Below are 25,115 nucleotides of genomic sequence, written 5' to 3' on the forward strand. Positions count from 1 at the left end.
GTGACTTCCCGTCGTCGCGAGAAAATGAACGCCAACTGCGAACATGATACAGTGCTATACTACTAGTTTTCCATTTCTTTTCGAGCATCTATTCGATCTGTTTCGGCATCTGGAGACTTGACAAAAGGACTCTGAGGTTTAGTGAAGGCTTCACTACCCCTTTTCAGGTTTTTACGTATGATTTCCTCAGGTGGTTGGAAGCGGAAAGTTATACTTCTAATTGACGCATCAGATGAATCTTATCATTCCTATCTTCTACTCTAAATTAAGCCAGTTCACACTATCAAAATCACGGTTTGGAACTCGCATCAATATACAGCTATCAGGATGCAACCCATTTCTATTGCCTTGACGTCCAAAAGGTTTCTGAGAAGAGACGGTCCCCAGCAGTCATCACCTATCATTCAAACCTAGGAAGAAATCCCGCGTAAGCTCGAAACTGAGCCAGCTGCTCGCCATACTTGGTGCTACTTTCAGGAGATTCGGCGCAATCCCCTTGAAAAGACCGCGCACGCCCTCCTCGGCCACAATGACCTTTACAGCGTCAAGAATGGAGCTGTACTGATATCCCATGTTGGACATCGTGTTAATCTGAAAACGCCGCCGGAGAACATCACTGGGCTCGTTAGCATCACTGGCGACAATGAGGGAGACTGGAAGAAAGCGCGGCGCAACTTACAATGGATATGTGCATGTTTGGGCGACGGCCCCAGAGATGGCGCCGGCGAGTAATTTCCGAAGTGGCCCTGGTGTAGTGTCCCCTTCCGGCGTCAAGTATTTACGGACTGATTCGTACGTCATAAAGTTGAGCCCAACCTAAGCACGGTTAGCCAACGTATCATCTTCGGTATATCAATGCTTGGCCATTCATACGTAAGGAGCAACACCGGCAACGGTTGGAACAATTCCACGGTACAGGGCGAAGAAGCCGCCCTCATTTTTGTATATCAAGACCATAGTTGTGAACATGCCTGGAAGTTTCTCGCCGGCGCTTTCTCGTTTGAGAGCAGCAAAAGACGCGGACTGAATGGAGAGCCGAGTACGAACGATATCCAGAGGATAAGTAATGATCACTGAGGTAATCCCAGCCGCCCCTCCACACAAAAGTCGGCGTAAGGGTGTCAAATCGGCGCCTGGAGATGGCTCGGCGAACTAGAGAGCGTTATACATACGTCCAGGTTATCACGCGCGTCAGCCGGGTTGAGTGCTCACTCTCTTATAAAAGTTATAGCTCCCGAATTGAACTGCGGAGTATGGGATGATCCGAATGCAGTTCGTGCCATTTCCCCGCATGAACCCTCGCCATCCTTCTTCTTTTCCGATCTTCTTAAGCGCCTGCCAGATAGACAGTTTATACTCCTCTCTGCCAACAGTTTGTATCTGGAGAAGGATTTTCAAACGCTCGAGCGGCGAAACAATGGTTCTGGATACGGCACCCGCTACACCTCCGGCAAAGAAAGCTGCAGTAACAGGTTCGGCCATCGCGCCTCTGACGCCATTCAGGAATGAGGGGCTCTTCTCCGGAAACGTCCGCTAAAATTGGTGAGCTGTATGTACAAGAAACAGACCTTTCTTTCCACCTACCTTGGTCGCACTCGGTGGCGGGAATTGCGAAAGTTTTGGAAGGGCAGATTTCTCATCACCATTTGACCCGGCGTCCCCTGTAGCTTTCTGTCGATCCAAGCTCATTCTCGGATAGCAAGCGCAGATATCTGACTTATGAAGATTTAGATCTGCTAGTGGTAGCTATCGGCATGTGGCCTGCGGAACCGCCAAAAGGTATGATTCCCCTTGCCGCTGGATCAGGCGCGGAGGACCAGGCTGACCTCACAAAGTTATATATAGGAGGGAGGCCGATCTGCAGCGAGGTGGGATTGCACTATTGGGTCCTTGAATCCTGCACTGGCCATGTGTAGTATATGACTATAGCTGCATTGTGCAACGAAAGCGAATCGAAGTAAGAATTGATCTGAAAGATTGGGCAGATGACGAGGAGGGATTTCTGCGACGCGGCGTGTCGGAGTCTCGGGATAACAACGGGGACAGGAACTCAGGCCCCAGTGAGATGTTTTACTGGGAGGGTTAAGGATAAAATATCGAAATGATAGTCTGTTGCGAAGGTCGCTAGTATTATCAGGGGGTTCTGGGGCAGGCTCCACGATGACTTCCGAGAACCGCCTTGGAAGAAGTCGGAAAAACTCTCCACGTTTGATGAAATGAGCCTCTTTGTCGGAATCCCTTAGAGTGGGCCCCAAGAATCGGGATTGTTCTAAGCGCGCGGTGTCTGAACGATAAAGTATACGGAGTATACCCTAGAACAAGTACTTGTGGTTCAATCCTGGTCAAAAGATTGTGACTATTTGATGCTCTGTTACCTGTGCTTATGAAGATCTAGACAGTTGCTGATCTGGCGCTTTGCGGGTGCGCTTACTGTCAGGTCGTGGTTAGACTCTCACACAAGCTGTTGGCCTTCAACTGACTTCGTTTTTGGCACATCCAGCCGCCTGTAGCCCACATCATTCAACCCTTGCTCGCCTTCCAGTCTCTTCCGTCACTTCTCATACCCTCTTCGCAGACCCTGAATCGACCTTCAGATACAACATCCCGTCCGGTACGCGTATCTTGACCTACGGCCATCATGTCTCGTCCTGGCACCACGCTATACGTCACTGGCTTCGGCCATGGCACCCGCGCTCGCGATCTTGCCTACGAATTCGAACGGTACGTTCCGCTCGTCGATTACCTTCCGCTACCATGACCATCCGAATCGTATATCTCTCCAACTCCGCTGTTCATCTCGATCGGGTCTCGCGATGCCGACGCCGGTGATAGTCCTTGCTATATACTGAGAACACCCACTTATGCATCAGACATTTTTGTCTGGTCGAGACTTTGGAGCTTCATATATATTCCCTTTCTTCCATATTTGTACCTCTGCACATCGTCTTTTCCCATCCTCGTGTCTTCGTTTCCACCAATGGACTACTCATTTCCTTTGCACCGTATCGCATGCTAATCTATCTAAACAGCTACGGCCGCCTGGTTCGATGCGACATTCCTGCACCGCGTACTCCGTCTAGCCGCCTGTATGATCTCAACCGTTTTCCTCCCTGTGAAGGTTCTAACCTTGGAGTGTAGTTTTGCCTTTGTGGAATACGAAAGTCGCCGGGATGCTGATGACGCATATCACGAGATGCACAACAAGAGAATCGGTCGCGATGATTTATTAAAGATTGAAGTAAGCCGCATCTTAGTAGTTGCCTTGGCATCCTTTTCTTCTTCTTTTTTTTTTTTCTGACCGTTCATCAGTGGGCTAGGACTCCCCCATCTGCCTCCTGGCGTTTTGATTCGGGCCGCGACCGCCGCCGCGACCGCACCCCTCCTCGCCGTGGTCGTTCTCCCTCACCTCGCCGTGCTCGTGGAGAGTACTCCCCACGCAATGATAGGTATGAACGTGACTATGACCGACATGACCGTGACTACGAACGGCGTGACCGCGACTATGATCGCCGGGACCGCGACTACGACCGCCGAGACAGAGACCGCTCTCGTGATCGTTCCCGCAGTCCCGATGAGCGAGACCGCGACCTCAAGGATGATCGGGAGAGGCGTGACGACGACCGCGAGCGACGCGATGAAGAGCGTGAGAACGGTCCAAATGGTGAAGATAGGAAAGGTGAGTTTTCGTCCTAGTGTTGGAATATACACATTTGCTGAAGTAACATAGCTCCGCTCGAGCCCTTGACGTCTGCTCATGACGAACTTGATACTGCTGAGTAGATTCTCTCTGCTAAAAAGAGTGACAGAGGTTTGATTTTATTCTGTCGCTTACCTGGCTCTTCGGAGACTGGTAGTATGCTGACAGTTTCTCAACAGTCGGCATGTATTCTCATGCTGTCTTGAAAGGTGGCTGTCTGTTGGACCGGTACCCGGCTACTGGCCCAAAAGCTTGTCTGATCTATTTCCTAACATTCGCACCAGTGAAGCTTTTTGTTGCTACTCCCTTGGCCTTCCCACCTCTATCTGTTTCCTCTACCCCTATTTTACCGCAATACTGCTCTTCTGTCACCTTGTGTTTCGTTTGCTTCTACTCCGTACTCTTATCTCAAACTTCCGTTGCCAATCAGGAAAAGCGATTCGAGAGCCGAAAAAGACAAAATGGACGAGGCGTTGCGGTTAAGAAATGATGGCTAAGTGATCATTACCTTTGGTTATGGGTTTACTTGTTCGACATGGTATTCATCATCTTGCTAGCAACGGGAATCAGTCTCGAACCACGCCGATCCGTTTCATTTTCTTTATCCATTCCCACACCTGCCGAATTTGTCGTCCATGCGTTCACTCCGATAAAAGCGGCCCGTACGCTTCGCCTTCCGTCGCAGAATAAATTAAACGATTCTAATATCCATCACGTCGTCCCTTGCCTTGCGATCGTTATTCTCGGTAGCCGTTAGGTTTTGTTTTCGAACATCGTCCTCTAGTAGCCGTAAGATATACTGTCCCAGAGCAGCGGATCTTCGAACTCGTCGCCGACCTTGATGCAACGAAGATGAGTCATGAAGCTCAACTCTGCTCCGGAAATCCGCATCACTAAACTGCGCCTCCTGTGACGCTGTGACCGGAAGCGACCCGTCATTTGCATTTTCGCAATTCATCAGAGAGGATCATTTCTTTCCGACGACCCACTGATTGGAGTTAAGATTATTTTCGGAGATGAGCTTGCATACCAAAATGGCTGCAAGAATCATGAACAGGTACGACTCAGCCAGACCCCCTTTAAGCAGTTACATTTCCGCGCTCGGCTATGGCAAAATAGCTACTTTATCATCCACCGTAATGATCCATTAGCAACCATCACATTGAAATTGAGGCCAAAATGGTCGTTTTGTTTAGTTATTTTGGAACCTGGTCAACGATTCTAGAGACAATACTAGCATAACTATGAACAAGGAAAGCGACATCCCCTTTGCATGGTTTGTTATCGAGTAAAGGCTTGCGATATCAGCTATTGCATTTTTTCATACGTAGCCATGAGAGAGCCTAAAGAGAAGAATGTCAGTGTCAAGCCTAGACCGCCGTTTAGAAACACTTACCAATGAACGTAGTAACAAGACGAGACCGGACCTGGCAGATATCCTCAGGAACCAGCCAGATAGTTGCACCCAATTTGCGTGCAATACTGATGCTAAGTTTAGCATTCGCATACGCCTGTTCATCGGTTTGACCAGGCGTAACAAGATCATAATCGACGTAGGAGGCCTTGATGCCGCTGAGAACGTCCAGGAGGAACACACCAGATCCGATTGACTGGTCCTTGAAACTGCGTATGGAAGATCCCCGGCCACCTTTGCGTGACATATCATTGGCCCACTTGATCATTTCAGAGTCTGTAATTTCGCGCTTGCCCAATCGGCTCGCCAGGCTTGAAAGTGTATTGGTGATATCTCGCCTCATCAACTGCCATACCAGTCCCAGTGTAAGGGTCCTTTGACCGTCTGTAATGTCTGCTCCCTGTACACCCACTAGTGAGAAACCATGGTGCTTACCAAGCTCGATAGCATAATTGGTGTTCTCAACTGCCTTGAACCGCATCATCTCCTGCCCCGAGGCTGGGGGTTTGTTGACATGTCTCCAATTGACACTCCCGGGGATGACTTTGTCGTAGGCCTGCATCAGAATCGTGCCATCGCGCAGGTCATCAAACAACGAGTTGACGGCAGGCTGCACGTCGAGTGAGTTCAACCACAGAGTGAAGACTCTAGCCTCTCGTTCTCCTTCTGCATCAAAGTCCTCAACCTCGAGCTTCTCCTCCTCGGTAATCGGGTCAAGTCCTGGAATGGTGTTGAACAGGTTCGCGACAAACGCAAGGTTGAGCTTAGGGTTTCCTGCGACTAGCGAGGTTGGTGTCAGGAATTTGCGACAATTAACCTTATCCGCATTGGTCAAGACTTCCTCTGCACGTTGCAAGAGATCCCTGGTCTGGAGCGGTTGTCGTGAGCAGTGCTCGGGTGCCAGTTGACTGAGTAGCACGGTGTAGTTTTCGCCGTCTTTTACATCGGTTGAGAAGTTGGTGACCCTACGTCGCTGTTAGTTTGAACTTATAATTTGAAGAGACCGAGGTATCATACCTTCGAGGCCACTGCGCGTTCTTCAAATGGTAATTGAACCACCGAAGCAGAATCTGCTCCGGAGGAAGGCGGAGGAATTGCTCAAGCGTCTCATCTTCCTCCAAAAGCCGGTAGAGCTCAGGATGGAGCTTGATGTCAATTTTGCCCAGGAGTCCACGGCGGATGATCTGCCAAATCAGGCCAAGGATAAGGTGCTCGCGCACTTCTATGATGTCGCCGCTTCCAATGTTCACAACCGAGCACCCGATTCCCTTAGCAGAGTTGATAACTATGTTGTTGTTCTCGGTCATATGGAATGCGTTTAGTTCTCTGATTTTCTTGCCGGCCTTATTCAATACGCGCTCATCAATTGTATCAGGGACACTGTCGTTGATCAACTTGGCGAGGACCAGACCATCCTTGCACTTATCGAACATCTCAAAGGTATCGGTAGGGAAGGGTAGGAGGCTCCCAATATCTGGATCGCCTGCAAGGACGGCGTTGATATGCCTCGTGAATTCGGTCCTCTCATCTTCGTTGATTGTATGCGTTACGTTTGAGGAAGACCCTTGGACATGGATTCTACCTCCAACGCTCCCTTTTGAGACATGCCGGGGAGCTCCGGGTGCGGCTGCAGAAACAGGGTCCCGGACAGGCGCGCTTTGCGCCGAACCAGAACGAAGTTTGGCAATGAGCTAGGAAGGGTTAGCTCTGGGATTCAAAGTCTGATGATTGAAGCACACACATCAACGTAGTCGTCAAGCTCCACGCGGCGAGAGCTGTCAAGCTCAACCTCCTTCAATGCCTGGCGCACGACATCGTAGGGTTGACGCTCTGACTGTTGCGTGGCCTTAATGACAGTGGCCTCGTCCAAATAGCCCTTGTCGTCCAAATCTAACTTTCTGAATGCATCCTGGAGAGAGAAAATATCGCCCTGCTCGAATTGCGGGTACTTCCTAAGAAGTGCGACTTGGTTAGGGACGAACAAAAGGAAATGGGAAAGAATGAAGCAATATCGGAGACGACGTAAGCCGCTACGAAATGTGAGCTAACCTTTGAAGTTTGATCACGTTCATATTTCCTTGGACCGTACGTGTCCGACTGGCGCTTGGGGAATACCAGAAAGGTCGCAGGGAAAAGGGGAAGATTGTCGGAGGGAGGAGGAATTGGTTCGGGGGTATTTAATGGAGAAGCTGGGTGGTTTAAGAGGGTCTGGTGGATAGTGTGGCTTTGACGATACAGCGCGGGCAAGGTTAAGTACTAATAGTATCCATATTTAGGTAGCCTGGGCCTTCTTTGGGCGGATTGCGTAGACTGGGTAGGCAGATTTATTTACCCTCCTGCCTTCCTAGAGAAGCGGGGCGGGGTTGAGAAGAGGCCACAACCCAGTGGGCACTACTGGGCAGTCCTATCTTCAGCTCATCGATCAATCTTACTCCCTCTTCGTGTGAGAGACTAGGGCTCCTGCGAAACTTGTGAAGGGGTCATGGGTAGAGATACAGCCATGCAGGCAAACAGTTTCCCACCGGTCAATCTTTAATTCATGAATTCAAAACTGTCCTGATCGAATCGATGATGCAATACCTTTTCCCTTCCTCTGTTTAAGAGACACTTCGAACTGAAGACGAGCGCGGAAACCGAGTGGCTGAGGTAAGATCCAATCGGGCTCCAGTTTACCCCTCGATCCGTCACGCACAGCTTTCGCCAGTGTCTACGTCATTGGCTTCAATAACAATGAGTTCGTGTTCCTCAACGCACACAGTGCACCTTCAACCCTATACTACTACTCCCTCTGTAAAGAGTTACAATTTCGATGACTCGGTCGAGACTTACCTTGGAGGGTTTTGAGTAGAGCTCTGGGCTAGCACAGCCTAGGCTTTTGTAATAATGTGGTGCCAAGAAACAATGCATTGTACCTGGAATGACCTAAAAGTCCACGGAAAATCGAAGAGAACCGAGGCCAACTCCGGAGTTACTTATGGACTATCTACCACTGAAATCTGAAAAATCACGAATCTTACCTCTGCCTTCTGACCCATCTTCAGATGTTTCACCGAATCCGTTCGATTAACCCGATCCATTGAACACGGTGCATGTACGCAGTTACTTTGCTTGCCGTTACTCCGCTGGCGTCTCGCCTGCCTGTCGTCAGCAGAACCAACGCTGGCCGTTTTATCGGTTCCTACGCCCTTCGCTTTACTTGGAGGTTCATGGCATCCGATGCTTCAAAAGGAACGGCATTCTTGGGGACATTTTCAAATAAAAGCGGCTCGGAGAATGCCAATAGCCAAACAACCGTCAATGCAGATGCACAGGATATTCTCCAGCGGTCTAAAGGAGAAGACCACACCGTCTCTCATAGACACCGCTTGAGCCTTCGTCACTATCCGGCAGATTGCCCCCCTTTAAAAGTGCGATGGTTCTACGCGGTAGACTCACCCAAGTGGAAGCCGTCTTTGTCCGACCAGAAGAGGGAAAACCCGAAGCCCCTGCCGCAACCTAAGAAATTTGTCCCCTTTACGCCAAAGGACTCACAGTCCGTTGAACATGCCTTCCAGAATCTTTGTAATACTGAGGCGGAACGGGAACAGGCTCACTACAACCAGCCCGTGGACAGAGCATTGAATGAATCCGTAAAGGTACCTGTTAACGAAGACTACCTTTTTGATGTTGACATCAATCGACGGGAGTTAGGTCCATCCTACTGGGTAGGTCCCGTATATGAAGTTCGTCGCGGAACGTGGTTCTTTCAAGAAGGGTCAACAATCAGGCCCTGTGAAGAGAACCTTGCCACTCAGCTTGAGGAGGGCTATCTAAAGGTGAAACCATGGCGATTTGAAAACATCAATCAACCATTGGCCCAGCCTTTACCAGCATCGAATGGCCGGGAACAAGGTACGTTAGACTGGCTCGTAACTCTCAGTTCCAGCCGGCAGCTAACCAGGCAGAGGGCTATGGTAATCCACCTACCGTGTCTATAAATGAAACACGAAAATACCGTCTGTTCGGCTCTTACATGAACAGTATTGTCTCTTACCAAGATGCAACGACGTCTCTTCTCACGAGTGATGACTTTATGTCAAGAGTGAGCACAACAGTATACCAAACTCTCGGGGGTGTCGCAGGTACTAAGCTTGTCCGCGGGTTTATCGAGACTAAAAAACAGAGCGATGCGCAAGACAAGAAAGGTTCCGATCAGAAATCGACCGGCGACTCCATACCCGCACCTTCCGGGGCGCTCCCCGCCAGTTCAGCCTCGGCTACGAGGCGAGCAGCCGATGCCGCAAAATCCAGCTCCGCGCAAGACCATCTCCCGGAGGGCCCAGCTGAGATGGGACCTGAAAGAGCTTTAGAGCGGCGTGTTTCGTCCTTGGCTAGCACACAGGATGCAACTGAGCTCGAAGAGCAGGCGCGTAGGCAGGAGGAAAAGGAGATGGAAGATTCAAGGGAGGCAGATGATGAGGATAGGGAAAGAGAGATAGATCACTTGGTCTTGGTCACGCATGGAATCGGCCAACGCCTAGGGCTGCGCTTGGAAAGTGTCAACTTTATCCACGATGTCAATGTCCTACGCAAAACAATGAAGAGCGTGTACAAGGCATCCCCCGACCTCCAGGCTCTTAATTCAGCCTTCCCAGATAAACAAAAGAATTGCCGCATCCAGGTTCTTCCCGTGTGAGTCACATGTTCAATATGATACCGGCTTTGTTTGGCTAATGCGCATCAGGTGCTGGAGACATCTGCTGGAATTTCCGTACAAAAAGTTTGGGAAAACCCGTAAAGAGCTTGATCTTGCAGATGCAGACGCCCTGGAGGACGATATTTATCCTGCTCTATCTGATATCACGCTTGAGAGTGTTCCTGCTGTTCGGAACCTCATATCTGATCTGGCAGTGGACGTGCTTCTTTACCAGAGTAAGTACTGCGAGCATATAACATCTATAGTAAAGCAGGAATGCAATCGAATAGTGGAGCTCTACAAGAAGAGGAATTCTTCTTTCAAGGGCTCTGTGAGCCTCTGCGGACACTCTCTCGGGAGCGCAATTCTATTTGATATTCTCTGCTCTGGATATCCCGAGGCGAGAAAGGCAACCCATTCAGGGGAGAAAGCCGCTTCTGGGGCCTCTTCATTCGCCTTTGAGTGTGAAGAATTCTTCTGCCTGGGTTCGCCGGTTGCCCTTTTCCAGATGCTCAAGGGCAATAAAATTGCTGGCCGACCTTTCCTGCAGGATGAAAAAAGTGAATTACCATCCGAATTGGGTGAGGAAGATGAAACCGTCAATGCAACTTTCAACTCTAAGCGTCAATCCGCCAATTTCAGCTCCGGGGGCATGATAAATGAGTCTCAATTCGCGGTATCTGTACCACGGTGTCGGCAGTTGTACAACATATTCCACCCTTCGGATCCGGTCAGCTACCGCATGGAGCCTCTGATATCCCCAGCAATGTCATCTCTCAAGCCGCAGCCTTTACCATCAGTGAAGCGAAGCATATGGACCGCGTCCGGACAAAGCCTGTCGATGATTGGGAGTCGCGTGGGTCAGAGTGTCGGGTCTCTGTGGACTAATTTCACCTCTGGCGTTGCAAGCAGCTTGCTCAACCGCAGCCTGGGTATCAGTTCTGACGAGAGTTCTTCACATAATTCTAGCACCCGCTCCCAACAGCGGTCTTCCTTACAGCCTAACTCTGATTCTCTGGGAGATCGCAGTCCGACTTTGATAGACCCAGATATCGAAACACTCTATGAGGGCTTTCAGAAAGCCAAGCTGAGGCGCCAGAAAGCAGACAGTGATTCGAAGAGCGAATTCGAAACAGGACAAGAGGATATTGATCGTGGTCTGAGAAGATTACGACTAGAAGATGAGAAGGTTAGGCTCTTGAATTCAAATGGGCGAGTCGATTATAGCATACAAGAGTATAGCTGCCTCTTCCATCACATTTTCCGGTACTTGGTGCTGATCTGACCTGACAGGGGAGCATTCGATATATCTCTGATCGCGAGCCTTGCGAGTCATCTGAGTTACTGGTCAGACGAGGACGTCAACCATTTCATGATCTCACAAATGCTGTGCAGAAAACGGTTGCGCGTGGGTAACCGTTGACAGAATGGCCGACCTAATGCTGACCTTTCATATAGAGTCATATAGGGCCGCCATAAACCCCAAACCGGGAAATTTAAGAACAGGCTTAGCTATCTTGGGCTATAATATACCATCTGATGTGCAAGACTTCTCTGCTTTGTTACTGTCTCGCATTAGTATTTTACCCGGTCCCAATAAATCACTGGTTAAGATGACCTGGACACTCTTAGATTTTAGGGTTAACAACGTTTCAGTCCATCGCAGCCAATATGCACCTAGTCACCGAGGCCCTGGGTATTTTAGTTTTGATTATCAAACGTTTTTCTTGGGTCGATTCATCCGACCTTCCGGTCCTTTCTCCCAGGACCATCTTGGCCCGTTTGGGTCGCATTAAGAGCTATCCGGTAGAAAATAATGAATGGCTAAGGCCTCATGATTGTGCAAGGTGGACACGAGCTCTATACATACAGTCTGATACCCGATTGATTGCGCACCGTGATCGCTAAACAGGTAGAGGAGTCGAGGCCTCGACCCAGAAGCGAAGGGATTGATATACAGTCAATGGTCTCAAGCACATCCTGCCACACATTCTATCGCTGCAATATCAAGGTATCATCACTATACATACCATGTCTCCCTAGAGCGCCACAGCCCGCAACGCCTGCATGAAGATAGAGAAGACAAACCCACGAGCGACAACCTCGATTTGAAGGCTATCAAAGACCTTGCCAAGAGCCTCTCTGCTAGCAACCGCTCCCATGATACTTGTGATCGCCTGCGGAAGCCCTTTCTGGACAAGAACTCGGCGAGCAGCATCTCTCTGACGTTCCTGTTCGGATTCAGAGCTGGGGAGCGGCCAGGCACTCAGTTCCTCTGCAGTCGGCAGGGCGTTCTTGCGAAGTTTAGCTAAATATTCACCGATTGCCTCGTCTGAGCTATGACTGTCAATCATAGATTCTTGTAGTAAATTGCGGATGGTCTCTAGACTTGGGTTTCCAGGACGAAGTATGTAGGATTTTGCCGCGTTGAGCAGAGTCAGACGGATGTTCCAGGCGGAGGACAGGGAATAAAGTTCGTTGATAACGGCAAAGATAAGCTCAACTGCCATGCGAGTCTCTTCTGTCGTGATAGGATTGCTTTGCACTTTCCGCTCAGCTGAAGCTCCCGTGGACCCATTGCTCTCTGCAACGGTGGCATTTTCGCAATCCCTCTCTTTCAGGGAGTCAGTTGAGCCGGCAGCTGTCCTATTCCTGGTTATTGAAAGAGAATCGGAGGAGGTTCGGCCCCTTGTGGATCCATTATCGGCATTTTGCTCTGACTCGGGGGTTCGCATGGGTGTATCAGAAGATTGGGTAGCTGCCTCACTCGGCGAAGGGGAGCCTGGAGTATGAGTCGATCCCGGCGTTCGAGATGATAATGCACCATCCATTGTATCGCCGCTTAGTCTCAAACCTTCACTTTCCATCAAGCAGCCTACGCTCGGAGGCCGGTCACTCTTCAGATCCCCACCGGCTATCTTGTTTCTGTTGTGTAAGCCGGCCATTGCTGCTGTTTTTTTGGGCGCACCACCGAATACACCAGTAACACCTTCAAAGACAGCCTTGCCTCCGCCAGAGACACCTTCAAAAACAGCTTTTCCCCCGCCCAATACACCCTTTCCGACGTTCTCAAACGCAGCTTGAACAGGAAGCACAAAGCCAGGCCTTGTCGATAAATCCGCGGGCTCAGCACCCAATCCCCCGTCCTTGTCAAGAAAGCGCTTCATGGTCACACTCTCAGCAAGCGGCTCCAGTTTGAGAGCGTCTTGAAGATATTGCTCTAGATCACCCGCTAGGGCCTGCCTTGTTCGGCCCTTCCAAGGCGGCACGACAGGATGCGAGTCTCCAAACCGCAATTGGTTTAACCTAGAAATTGTTCCCAATGTCTCGTGAATGGACTCGAAATCCGCGTATTTTCTGAATACCATCCAACCAGTAGAACGTCCGGAGTGGGTTTCAACTTGGATCATGTAGTTTGATGGCGGTTTCACCCGCAATGAAGTCTTCTCCCCAGAGTCCATGCAATCATCTACCGTTATAGAAGCACGATGTAGACTAAACGCCGGTGGTGCGCCGAGACTTTCCTGGTTTGGAGACTGTAGTGACGGTGAAGAGGCCGAGCCACTGGATCTGCTTGGCCCAACTTGATGTGTATCCTCGGCCCCTTCAATAACGATATTTTTCTCCTCTATCCGGCTACCTTCACTAGCTGTTGAGTAGGTCTGCTCGCCGGCCTGGTTTTGAAAAGCCTGGCCAGGGCCCTTCTTGAGAGCTTGGGCCGCGATCAGCTCGCTCAGACGTTTAGCTTCCACCATGGCCTCCTCCGTCGCCTGGTCTGGTTTGTTGCGCAATTGATCAGAAATCTTTTTAAATGACTCGGGCGCTGCAGCATGGCCTTTCACAGATACTGATGCTGGGCTCGTATCATCGCCCGAAACTCGAGCGCCTGCTATGCCCTGTGATCGCGCCCCTTCCACGCCGGCATCGATTGCATTCATAATTTCAGATTCGCCCTCGCTGAGTAGGTACGCAATCCAGCCATTGATAAATTCAGGTTGCGACATACTAACAATCGTCGACTCTAAGGCAACTCCGGCCAGAATCTCACGGAAAAATGTCCGAAGCGGCATGCATTTGTACGCACTGGGCTCCAAGAACCGGGACAAGATATCGTCTGATATCATTTTGAGTTTTCGTTGCTGTTGTTGTCTCTCCAGCAGATTGGCGAGGCTGCTCTCAGGGTTGGATTCCAGATAGCGCAGGATAGCATCTTTGGCTGTGGCAGTAGGTTCAGATGCCTCGAATGCTGTAGATAGCTCATTCAAGAACACGATGACCATCGAAGATGAATTGGTGAGAAACTCTAGGAAGGTGTCGGCCGTTCGTTTACGGCAAAGATGGAACGAGAGCGAGTTGATGAAACCAGTCATCGTTCTGCGACAAGAGATAGGAAACGTCGATTCCGAAGGTAGAATCGGATCATACCAGTGACTTTACCCTCGCTCGTAAGCTCATGACATGGCATATATTGCTACCTAGGTAGTACTTACTTCACATAATCTCTAATCGCTGCATCAACCAATGACTGTAAGGCGCTAGCTGTCGCAGGCCCATAACAAGAAGGGTCAAATCCCAGATCCGATATCTCCCCTGTTATATGCTCTCCGTCCTCGCGAGCGTTTTGTTCGTGTTCAGCACATTTCTTGTTTTGCCAGTCAAGTAGCCTGTGAGTTACTTGCAGCGAAAGCTGCCTCCTGCTGGATCTCTGTGGATCCAACGGGTGATCGCTCGAACTATCCCACGAGGCATGTAAGACAACCCCGAGAGCTATGCCAATGATTATTAGCCCGAGTCTCCCTAGGAGGATGTATGTGGCTCCCATGAGTACGGCGAGAACAAGAAGTAGCATTTCGTTGCTGCATGTCGAGAGAAAATGCAGAGCCAGATCTACCAGCTCTTTCATATTCGCGATGTCTCCATTTTCGCGTCTCCGTGAGCTGCCTATATTGCCCTTCATCGTGGAGTCTTTGGGTGCAGTGAACTCGAGTTCGTCAAATTGAGGTGAGACATTGTCCGAAACGTCCATGGTCGTTGGAATGGATGAAAACGGTGCATGGGATGCGATGAACCCGTTGGGCTCTGCGCTTGATTGAGATAACCTATCCGTTGGAAATATATGAGCTCGCACGTTCTCCGCCTTCACATGTTGAGGCGGAGCATCGTCGATCAGGGCGTCTTGGCCCAGCAACAAGCACCGATGGTGTTGGGTAACGATGCGGTGTGCTTACATAATACTCCGCAGATGGTCGGAGTTCTTAGTTATGGTACCTGTCACTGGACAGGGTATCACCCTCTGTGTCATTATTTGCGTCAAGACGTACAAGAGCAAATACTACTATGGTACTAGTAGTACCAGGAGTAATTATAGTTTCTATATACATTATATGGCTAAAGAACAATATATTGCATGTCTCCACTACTCAATGCGAACTTTGCTTCGACTTTTCGAAAGAAAGAGCAAAAGATTCAAGGAGAGAAAGTGGGAATAATTCTCCGCTATCCGAGTGAATCCGGCATTCAAAGTACATGTTCTCCATGCCAGATGTAAAGAAGATTGCGGTAGGGTTCGAGGGTTTGCCTACGGTGAGGAACCCCGTGAAGTTGGGAAAGCTTCCAAGCGTGGGGAGCTTTCTGATCGGTGATCACCGTCGGGCAAGGTATTTGGTATGAGATCCTTGAGCGACCAGGGTGGTCTCGCCTGAGCTCGTGCATTTCGAGATGGCTATTGTGGTAAAGGCAAGGTTTCTCCCAACTTTATTAGCATGGCCTTGGATTTCCAGCCAGTCACCAGCGGCCGCTGACGAAAGATAGCTGACATTGATATTTGTGCTGACGCCTGTAGATTCAAGCCCACATGAGGCAATTGCCAAACCGCCAGCCCAGTCAGTGACGCAGGCAGAGAAGACGCCATGCAACCCGCCTTTCGAATTCAGGTGCTTGGAAGCAACCTGGATTCTGGCAGTGAAGGAGCCCTCTTCGGCATGATAAATGTCCACGTCGCGAAGTAGGAAATCATAGATGGGGCTGTTCACTCGGATGCGATTCCAGACATTGAGAACCTGTTGTAATGGTTGGCTCACCTCAGTAGGTGGTGCGGAGGTGGTTTGTGCCATGAATTAAAATCAAAGAACAAATGTCAAGGAGACGAGAATGTGGATTTTCCATTAATTTTGTGAATCCAAAGTTTTCAAGGCGGGATTATGCGCGGTGAGACTTCTGCCGTAGTTTGCGCACTGCCAACAACATCAATCCTAGATAAAGGCAACTGGAGCTCCTCTCATCACGTGACTCCCTTGTATTCACCTCCTGTCCAGTCAACCCAAACCTATCTTGGTCTCTTACCCCCAGGATTGGAGCAGTCTTGAAAGAAATTGCAAATTAAATATCACACGCATTCTCTCTACGCCCAGAATACCTCATTTTCCCTCTTCATTTTCTTAACCATGGCTTCTCGCTCTAGGAAGAGAATCTCTGATGATTTCATTGACGAGGATGAGCCTCCTCGTACGAAAAAGCCCAAGAATAATGCTGCATCCCGATCAGGTGGCCTGAGCAGAAGAGAAGATGCGAATGGAGAAAGCTATTGGGAAATATCGAAAATGCGCCGTGTGACTATATCCACTTTCCGCGGTAAAACCATGGTCAATATCAGGGAGTACTACGAAAAGGACGGTCAAGAGCTTCCTGGAAAAAAAGTATGTTCTTCCCTGATGTTGACCAATTGACTACTAATGTTTTCCCAACACAGGGCATCTCATTGCCTATCGATCAGTTTTCGGCATTGGTGGCTTTACTACCTGATATCGAGACTGCCCTTCAGGAGAAGGGAGTGTCGATTTCGCGCCCTAATTATGCTGGACAGCGGGCTACTTTCGGTGCTGATGAAGAAGAGGAGGATTCCACTGACGAGCTTTCAGCACCTGGCCCTACCCGCAAGAACATTGAGGCCACGAGTGATGAGGATGAAGAGGAGGAATAGCTTTAAAATAACGGGCGTTAATGGTCTTCCCTATGGCTTGTTGTTGTGGATTGATTTCGGGATATGTCCCCACAACTTTCTCTCATACAATCTTATGTATCAGGCAGGCGTTTCGTTATTGTTCACACAGATTACCATATCTATCAATATAGTCAGCCTTCCAAGAATAAATCGATTGTCACTCAGGTAAATCAAGCTGGGGCATGGGATGGGTGGAAATCAACTTGTTGGCGAACTTGTCTCATTACAACTACATACTAAGCTTGGTCCACTCATACTATACAAAGAGGGAATCCGCGTCCGTAGCCTTCAAGCTCTGTCATTCGCGATTTATGGGGATCGCGGCGATATGGACTTTTCCTCCGTCGAATTGGAACAATTTCTTCCATCCAGTTATACGACCATACCAGCACCAGAATCTAAAGCTGCAAGCTCCAGCTTCCCAGGCTTCCAAGGGCGCGCGGTTATAAATTTCAGCTTGATTGGGTTTAGCCCCGGGAACCTACAAAGCATACTCCAATCTGCTGTTGAACGAAGGCCTCAACTCCCAGTCCAGTTATCAGGCCTTGACTGGCCTTGCAAATGGGTCACCAGTCCATGTGCCTTGGACGGGAAGCCAACTCCCCCTGATTGCAATGGATTTTTCCCGTTAATCTAGAGCCTCAAAGATTGAAAATTCGGCCTTTGACCCCACATTCGCATCGAGGACTGACCAACAATACTGTTGGTCGGTGCTTCTTCTTCTGGGGTCCACTCCGCCCCTGAGCCGCCTTTGCTTCCCCTCGATCAAATGCTCTTGCTTTCATCTATCTGCGTCCCATGTCTGTGGATTTTATTGGAGTCGTTCTTGTCCACATGTACGGTGATTACCACTTATTGATATCTTCGCAAGATTCCAGATTGAACGAAATTATCCATTTACGCTTCGTCGACTTACATTCCTTCGTTTCTGCCTCCCAGACAACACTTCATTTGCGGTCAGGATAACAGGATCCAGAATAAGTCGTCTTTCCCTACCGGAGTGAGAAGTCACAATCGCGACTCGAATGGCTTTTCAAAACTAAGCCTATTATTATCGTATTCTTCTGGCAGCAGACAATGCGCCTTCCTATCAATCTTCACTGCGCGCGGCCCTACTGAGATTGTGCACGAATCGACGCGAGGCAGCGATCAAAAGGCCGCAATCAGCCAGTCAAAGCCAGGGAACAACCATTCCTTTTAATAAGAGGGCATGTTTCAAAAATAACAAACATCATAATCGCATAAATCCAAGTATGTCTGGTACCTTCGCTCCGATCTATTCCGGAGGATTTGCCCGCCCCCGAACCCCTCTGCCCCGTTGTTATAGCATTGGATTTGTGTACAAGATGCATTAACCTGTTCTCCTCAGACTGACACTACCAGGATTGTGTTTACCAGCTGTCAGTGTGATTGCATTCACTGTAGAGGCATTACGAAACGCGCGATATAACGTAGCTCCTCCTACGCTGAGCCTACGCACCGATTTGGGTCTTTGAGATTCTGCCAGTTCCTGCTACGCCAACGCTGTTCTATCCCATTGAATGCCGAACCGTGACGACAGACCATCTGCCCCTGGCTAGACGTTGTTTCCTCGGACTTGTGTCCAAGGTCAATCGCGGTAGTATTGGGACTCTTATTCGCTTATGGGGTATATAATGACCGAGCCATCCTTAGGGCGAGTTAGCAACTCCCCTCCCAATAATATGGACGATGGTAATATTCGGGGGGGTCTCGGCAGCCTGAACCGATGGTCACAATCCACAGCCTCAAGCAATCTTTCGCCTAACCTCACAAGCCACCGTCGTCAAGAGAGTGCCCCTAGACTATTTGCTACGGATGACCATATCTCCCATAGAAAAGGCCCAAGCATAGATACTGACTCCGAAGCTCGTTCGTCAACCCAAGCCTTCCATGAAACCAATCGCGAGGGCCACGCAACAAGGCATTATACCCATCAACCTTCCGCCTCGCTGAGCTTTACTGAAACGACAACTTTGGAACGACCTGAAATGATTGTTCTATCACAAGGCCAAGCGCTACTACAGCCAGATGCATCACCTCGCGATTCCGCGCCTGTGCAATATGAATCACGAACACAAAGACGAGCTCCAGAAAAGGAAGCTCTCAGACAGACAGCTACTGATTATTCGGCTCAAATTCTTCCGCGACCGCAGGGTTTGAATGATAAGCGGAAACAGGGCCCTTCTCAGAAGGCTATGCTCTCCAAAGCTCTACAAAAAGCCAATACCGCCGTGCTTCTTGACAATGCAGCAAACTTCGAAGGCGCAATGGAGGCTTACAATGATGCCTGCCAGCTTTTACAACTAGTGATGCTCCGAAGTAATGGAGGTGAAGATGAAAAGCTCAAGCTCCAAGAAATTGTAAGCAATACCGCACCAACTAGATTATTTTGTTTGATGCGAGTTTCTAACTCAAATAGCGCGACACATATATGATCCGTGTTACTGAGCTTCAGCGCATGGACTTTACATTTCGAAGTTCTGACAGCAAAGCACTCCCTGAACGCCCCCTTAGCCAAGAATCGTATGGTGATTATCTCCCCGCTAGCCAGGATGATGAGTATAGCTTTGCCAGTGATGATGCTGGTTTCATGCAACAGGATTCGGTTGGCTCACACGAAACCACCCTTAAAGGGTCAAAAAAGCTGGTTCAACCTCACATTCCTCCAAGGCGCCAGTCTTTGTTGCCCTCAGCCCTCGACGATGGCCTTCACAACCCAGCCTTGTCATTTAATGCTAAAAGTCAGGTAGATATCTCACGGTCTGTTACACACAGACGCGAGAATTCTGGAGCAGGACCCGCATTTCTGGAAGATCCAATACTAGAAGAGGAAACTGCTCCTTACAAGTCCAGGCTGTCCGAATTATCAATATTGAGCAACCAAGACGCTGGCGTTCACGAGTCGACCTCCTGGTTAGATACTATCGATGAGTCCGGTGCTTCTTCGACATCTTCAATACATTCAAAGGCTTCATCCGTGTACTTGCGCCGCAGAAGAAGCGCTCGTCTTAGTCACGGTACCGAGGCCGAGTTTGATGCTGCTCTCGATGCTGCTGTGGAGGCCGCTTATGATGAAGGCTTGGAACCAGCTAGTGGATCGGAGGAACAAGATAATAACGAAGATATCTTTGCAAATGCCCGTCGGAACGTTGAAATAGCGAAACAGAAAGTGCGGGAAGCTGAGCGAGAAGCCGAGGTGGCGATGCGAGGAAGGGAACTGCGTCGTGTCCAGGAACAGGAAATGCTAGCCAATTTTCAGGACCCCGAGTTGGATTATCTCGATGAAGAGGCAGAGGAAGAGGAGCGTCTGCTAGAGGAGATGACAAGAGGTTATGTCATGGACGACTTCGAATTTGATCTCCAGTCAAAGTCAGCACTTCCCCGTCAGTCTACCTCGAGCAGCCTTGCGGGCAATAATTGGGAGAGTCACGTTACTATAAACCCCATATCGACAGGCCCCGCACTGCCTCCTCTTGTTGAGGACGACACACTTCCTGCCGAGCAGAGCTCAATTCAGCCCACTGAGTCAAATATCCCCCCAGTCGTACCTCAACCAACCTCGAGACCAAGACCCGGATCAGGCGTACGGGCACGAAGAATGTCTGGCCAGACCAGTGTGGAGTTGAAGATCGAAATCAGTAGACGCTCGAGGTCCGGGTCAACCAATCCGGAGCTCTCTCAAACACAGGATTTACAAACAGCCCGACCTCCCGCGCCTTTCGAAAAGAATGAGAATTCAAAGGGCCTCGCTGTCCAACCGAACAATATTCCTATCACCATCCCCTCGACAGCACGCCAGGCCGTGCGAAATGTGTCTATCAGTTCTATCAACGAGGATATCCCGCAAAATTTGAGTCTTGCCAGAGAAATAACTGCAGTGGAAGAAGAGGATGATGGCACGAGAGCTTCTAAGATGCTTTCACCTTCCCGTCCACCGATCGGTAAGGTGCCCTCAGCCCCAGATAACCTAGGCAGGCCGCATCCTGCCACTCTACCGTTTCGAGCGAGAAATGTATCGGTACCTAATCCCGATATTTCTACCGAGTCTCCGGCAACGCCGTCAAGCCATGCATTTCCCACACTAGATCTCCACAGGGGCATTGCCACCGCTTCGATTAATGCTTTGCCTACACCAATCGCTGCCAACTTCGGCTCGAGCAACTTGCCAAGCGATGGCCTCTATCTGTTCGATAGCTACATTCACTCGCCCACAAGCCCAGGATCTCCTAACCCGCTTGCACCTGACTCTCCACTCCCGCTAGAGCCATGTCCTGAATCCTTTCTCTTGCGTCCCTTCTGGCTCATGCGATGCATTTATCAAACTATTGCTCATCCTCGCGGCGGGTACCTGTCCACAAAACTGTTTGTTCCGCGTGATGTGTGGCGCGTAAAGAATGTTAAGATCAAAGCAATTGAGGAGAAAGTGTCAAATTGTGACCTGTTAACAGCAGCATTGCTCAAACTAGCCAAGGTCGACACGTACGACGCTGATGCTGTCTTGGAGGAGATGCAGACATTTGAGAGTGTCCTTGATCAGGTGCAAATGTCGTTATCAAAGAAGATGGGCAGTGAAGTTGGTGTGCAGGGTGCCATGCCGCTTTTCAAAGCCGCACAGTCTCTTGACGATGCTACCGCTATTGATACACTGCCTCCAAGAGCCTCGAATGGACCTGGCAAGTCGTACTTGAGCTCTTGGCGGAAATTACGGTCAAAGAATTCTGGATTCGGCGCGGCACCTCTAGCTGGCCCGAAAGAAGCAACCAAAGACCACCTGACGATAAGCTCACTTCCAATGACATCAGTAACGAACAATCAGCCTGCCAAGCGGGATGTCACCCAACTACAATTCAGTGGCCCAAATGCAAACTATATGAGTGCCCTAGCCCGCCTCTGTGATGCTGCCCAGGTCTTAGGTGAGTCCACATCGAGTCACTCGGCGAACCACATTACTAATTTACCCCGATAGATCAAATTGCGCAGCAGGTTGAAGATCCAGGTTTGAGGCACTCGTCACAAACTCTTGTTGGGCTAGAGCTTAGCACGCGTCATGCCGCTGAGTTCTTCGGCTTTTATATCTGCCGCTTTGCGCTGAATGACATTGGCATGATGCTTGACAAATTTATCAAGAGAGGCAGCGAATGGGTTCTGCTCTAACTCGGCATCGTGTCACTATTCGACAACATACTCGTCTTTCGCCCCTCTCCTTGCCTTACGCACAGTGCTATTTCCTGCACTGTGCAATTTCACCTCGTGGTTTAGCGTTTCCCTGCGATTCGAATAACGACAAGATAACCCCTTTTGCGTTTCCAAGGGCTTTTTACCCAGATATTGCTTTGTCTTTTGGCATGTATATAAACCATAGCATGTATATGCGTATATGGACATGACCTAAATATATATATGTATAATCTCGAGGCGATCTCCCATCCCTGATGCAGCCCTATATACAAGAAGATGATAATATGGCAATTGGCAGGCTTAAGGGCAAAGGGCGGTCATCGAACCATAATTAGTCCACGATTTTTATCAAATATGCATAACGCCGTAGCTGTTGCTTTAGTGGCCCTGAGTTCGCGAGAAATTCATCCAGAAAAGCTCAACTTCCTTTAGAGTGGTCTTGCCGCCCGTGCGCTCTTTCAAGAAGAAAGGAACATAACGGACCTAATTGATTCTTGCACTTACGTCCTCTTGCCTGCAGATCTGAGGCAAATCTGGCGTCGCCTCTCCGCGTCGCGGAGAATCTCCGCGGATAGCTTGAGGCTTGGTGCAAGGTGGGCATATCTGTCGACCTCTGTGATGACGCTTGATATAACACCATCCACCCGAAATGTAGAAGGAAGCAGAGCTGAAAGAGCAGGCGACATAGTCGCACCCATGATAAGTAAAGATTGCGAGACCATCGACAAAGCACCCTGCCACAAATAGGGAAGGTGCCCCTCACGGTGGCTGGTAATGTTCTCTAGCTGGTACAAGGTAGCCTCGAGGCATCGGCGGCAGCATTCCCTCACCCACGAATCGGTAGATGTCTGCTCGTTCTCGAAGACGGCGAGGATATATGGGCGATAAATGATTGTTCGACAGGCAAAGTAGCGGAGCCGGAGGACGGTCTGAACGGGGTTTGAGATGGGGGCGTGGGAGAGGGGAAACCGAACGGGTTGGGGAAGGCCCTCGTACCACTGGGATAATTGAAAATCTAGTTCCGAGACGATAGGGCCTAAGGAGGCGAGAGTGAGGGTACTGTCTTTCTGGTAGATCATGTGGCTGACTCGGTTGAGAAGTCTGCGGAGGGCGATTTCGGCCAAAAAGTACCAGAGTTCGTCGCGACCAACAGATTTGATATGTTTGCGAGTAGGGCTCTCGCTAACTTCTTCCTCGTCCTCGTCGTCGTCATCATCATCCTCATCAAACCCACCCGGGAGATCGACGAGCTCCTCAAAGTTCACAATCCCAGAGTGTGGTAGATCCAGCTCTGCAAGCATATCACTCTCGTAAAGCAGGGCGTTCCAGTAAACTCGCACACTCAGCTCCCTCCACTGCACGGGAACGCGAGAAGGGTTCCCGAATAGCAGCTGTAGCTTCATGCTAGCATTTGAGAGCAATGTCCAGGCCTCGAGCGGCCGAACCAAGTAGAATAGGTAAGCGGCGGCAAGAATAATGCATTGAGCGGAAACGACCGAGTTCCGCATCATGACAGACGGTAGAAGATTCCATGCTGCCATAAAAAATGGTAATCCCGGAGGGTCCCTGTCAGTGGACAGCAAAGCGATGCTGCCATATTGCGTGGCGCAGCCCAGAGCCAAAACTAGAAGCACGACACAGCTCTCGGGGCCCTCTCGAAAGCCAACGGAAACGGCGGCGTTGTAGTATCGTGGCCAGGTGAATGGGTTAACACAAGCGTACCAAACATTAACTCGCTCGAAGAAGGCTTCAACATAGGTGGATGCGCCGGATAAATCGAAGGGCATTGGAGGAGTCATTCGAAGCGGCTCACGGGCCATTTCGAGCTGCAGCAGTGTCTGGGGGTCATATGGGCGAGAAACAAGGTCTCGAATCAAGGGCCAATTCAAGAGATTCAAGGCTGGCGTCGTGTGTACCTTGGGCATCGTGGATATGCTTGTCGGCGGGTTTGCCCAAGAGCCAAGTCCAACAATAGTGGTAGTCTTCCCCGGAACCGAGAGGGTATTCGAAGACTTGGCCGCCGCGTCATCGCTGCCAAGATTTGTGTCGTTACTGGTGGTGGGAGATGTTGAGGAGAGCTGAAAGTGAGTATTATGTGCGGCCAAGCTGGACTGCAGCAATCCTTCAATTCTAGTGAGTCTTTCAATGATCAACTTATCACCGGCATCTAGCTTGATACCCGGTTCTCTATAGACGCATTCCGCATCTAGATCTGTGCAGAGCTGACATTTTGGCCGAGCTCCATTGCACCTTGTTTTTCGTAAACGACATATTTGACACTGAGACGCGAAACCTTAGCGTTTAGATCTTCTTGAGGGCCGTAACGGTTGGCAGAGGACAAGGAGAATAGAGACATTGTAAGGAGAGAGAGGCAGAGAAATGCGAACAACGAGAATGGGTTATAGAAGATACATACCGCTATTGTAGCGCGCCTCCTGGGATATTCTGCAATCTCGGAACTTGAGCGCTTCTTGTTGCCCGCTAACTCATTTGAGAGGGTCGAGCCGGACTCGATGAACCCTTCCTTGTCCCTCTCGGGTGAAGTAGACATGGTTTCAGGTTGAAACTGATTCACATGGATATCACCCAGGCAGGAGACGGATCTATAATCTCTCGAACGACACGGCCGCTTTGCATAAACAGGCAGGCTTCACGTATTGGCAAGATCAGCACACTGTCTATGAATGAGGAATTGTTCCAATACGTGGTTTGCGGCTTGCGTACCCTAGGCATTTTTTGAGCTGGGGGCGCGCCAGGTGTTCCAGAGGAAAAGCAGCAAATGTCGGGTACTCGAGGGCCCTTTGCACCAGAGCTCGGCAATTGTGGTGTCTTCAATAGTGGCATGAATGTGAGCGGCCAGCCGACATGATTCTTATATGAGGAAGCGATATGGAGGAGTTCCTCTGAAACCAGCGGAGGGTGGTCTAAGACGTTCGACGAGGTAGATATACCCTCAAAGATCACCGCCGCAGTGTCAATCCGAAAAGGCGCTCGGATGCTGAGTTCTCATCGTCTCATCTTTTTTTTTTTTTGTTCTTAAACTGGCCTGCGTTGGTCTCTTCCGGGAGCGGGGAAGCGACCAGAGGCCCAGAGCAATTAACTGGCTGCGCGCTGCGGTTCCTATGCGGAA

The 25,115-nt window shown here is 49.8% G+C and overlaps 9 protein-coding genes across 9 annotated transcripts; 4 read left to right on the forward strand and 5 right to left on the reverse strand.

Annotated features, from left to right (window-relative positions):
* Positions 1–240: 240 nt before the first annotated feature.
* BJX68DRAFT_175538 (putative mitochondrial carrier protein) lies at positions 241–2,435 on the reverse strand. The gene is made up of 5 exons (XM_071037118.1): positions 1,585–2,435; positions 1,213–1,533; positions 874–1,152; positions 680–816; positions 241–616 (listed from the first exon to the last, which is right to left on the reverse strand). Exons 1-5 carry the CDS (start codon positions 1,687–1,689, stop codon positions 394–396), a joined length of 1,065 nt encoding a protein of 354 aa, XP_070902914.1. The 5' UTR covers positions 1,690–2,435; the 3' UTR covers positions 241–393.
* A 203-nt stretch (positions 2,436–2,638) lies between these two features.
* Positions 2,639–3,780, forward strand: BJX68DRAFT_262949 (RNA-binding protein; the record flags this gene model as incomplete). The annotated part of the gene is made up of 5 exons (XM_071044565.1): positions 2,639–2,721; positions 3,030–3,086; positions 3,139–3,238; positions 3,310–3,676; positions 3,728–3,780. 5 exons carry the CDS (start codon positions 2,639–2,641, stop codon positions 3,778–3,780), a joined length of 660 nt encoding a protein of 219 aa, XP_070902915.1.
* Positions 3,781–4,830: 1,050 nt separating this feature from the next.
* Positions 4,831–7,458, reverse strand: sac6 (fimbrin). The gene is made up of 5 exons (XM_071037120.1): positions 7,161–7,458; positions 6,853–7,063; positions 6,129–6,802; positions 5,094–6,076; positions 4,831–5,040 (listed from the first exon to the last, which is right to left on the reverse strand). Exons 1-5 carry the CDS (start codon positions 7,181–7,183, stop codon positions 5,006–5,008), a joined length of 1,926 nt encoding a protein of 641 aa, XP_070902916.1. The 5' UTR covers positions 7,184–7,458; the 3' UTR covers positions 4,831–5,005.
* An 859-nt stretch (positions 7,459–8,317) lies between these two features.
* On the forward strand, positions 8,318–11,209 carry BJX68DRAFT_278729 (DDHD family phospholipase; the record flags this gene model as incomplete). Its single annotated transcript, XM_071048594.1, has 4 exons — positions 8,318–9,002; positions 9,056–9,782; positions 9,835–11,022; positions 11,080–11,209. 4 exons carry the CDS (start codon positions 8,318–8,320, stop codon positions 11,207–11,209), a joined length of 2,730 nt encoding a protein of 909 aa, XP_070902917.1.
* A 550-nt stretch (positions 11,210–11,759) lies between these two features.
* On the reverse strand, positions 11,760–14,958 carry BJX68DRAFT_175738 (PX domain protein). The gene is made up of 2 exons (XM_071037123.1): positions 14,277–14,958; positions 11,760–14,217 (listed from the first exon to the last, which is right to left on the reverse strand). The coding sequence occupies exons 1-2, from the start codon at positions 14,810–14,812 to the stop codon at positions 11,826–11,828; spliced, it is 2,928 nt and encodes a 975-aa protein (XP_070902918.1). The 5' UTR covers positions 14,813–14,958; the 3' UTR covers positions 11,760–11,825.
* A 51-nt stretch (positions 14,959–15,009) lies between these two features.
* BJX68DRAFT_228665 (PaaI family thioesterase) lies at positions 15,010–15,998 on the reverse strand. Its single transcript, XM_071038899.1, has one exon. It carries the CDS (start codon positions 15,897–15,899, stop codon positions 15,429–15,431), a length of 471 nt encoding a protein of 156 aa, XP_070902919.1. The 5' UTR covers positions 15,900–15,998; the 3' UTR covers positions 15,010–15,428.
* A 78-nt stretch (positions 15,999–16,076) lies between these two features.
* On the forward strand, positions 16,077–16,966 carry BJX68DRAFT_175756 (transcriptional coactivator p15/PC4 family protein). Its single transcript, XM_071037124.1, has 2 exons — positions 16,077–16,481; positions 16,535–16,966. The coding sequence occupies exons 1-2, from the start codon at positions 16,230–16,232 to the stop codon at positions 16,763–16,765; spliced, it is 483 nt and encodes a 160-aa protein (XP_070902920.1). The 5' UTR covers positions 16,077–16,229; the 3' UTR covers positions 16,766–16,966.
* A 1,066-nt stretch (positions 16,967–18,032) lies between these two features.
* BJX68DRAFT_175789 (uncharacterized protein) lies at positions 18,033–21,859 on the forward strand. Its single transcript, XM_071037125.1, has 3 exons — positions 18,033–18,037; positions 18,156–19,167; positions 19,227–21,859. Exons 2-3 carry the CDS (start codon positions 18,430–18,432, stop codon positions 21,771–21,773), a joined length of 3,285 nt encoding a protein of 1,094 aa, XP_070902921.1. The 5' UTR covers positions 18,033–18,037; positions 18,156–18,429; the 3' UTR covers positions 21,774–21,859.
* A 480-nt stretch (positions 21,860–22,339) lies between these two features.
* Positions 22,340–24,536, reverse strand: BJX68DRAFT_278730 (putative C6 finger domain protein; the record flags this gene model as incomplete). The annotated part of the gene is made up of 2 exons (XM_071048595.1): positions 22,340–24,264; positions 24,402–24,536. The coding sequence occupies 2 exons, from the start codon at positions 24,534–24,536 to the stop codon at positions 22,486–22,488; spliced, it is 1,914 nt and encodes a 637-aa protein (XP_070902922.1). The 3' UTR covers positions 22,340–22,485.
* Positions 24,537–25,115: the final 579 nt, after the last annotated feature.

This window comes from Aspergillus pseudodeflectus (assembly GCF_044049435.1).
Source record: "Aspergillus pseudodeflectus strain CBS 756.74 chromosome Unknown BJX68scaffold_6, whole genome shotgun sequence".
Lineage (NCBI taxonomy): Eukaryota > Fungi > Ascomycota > Eurotiomycetes > Eurotiales > Aspergillaceae > Aspergillus > Aspergillus pseudodeflectus.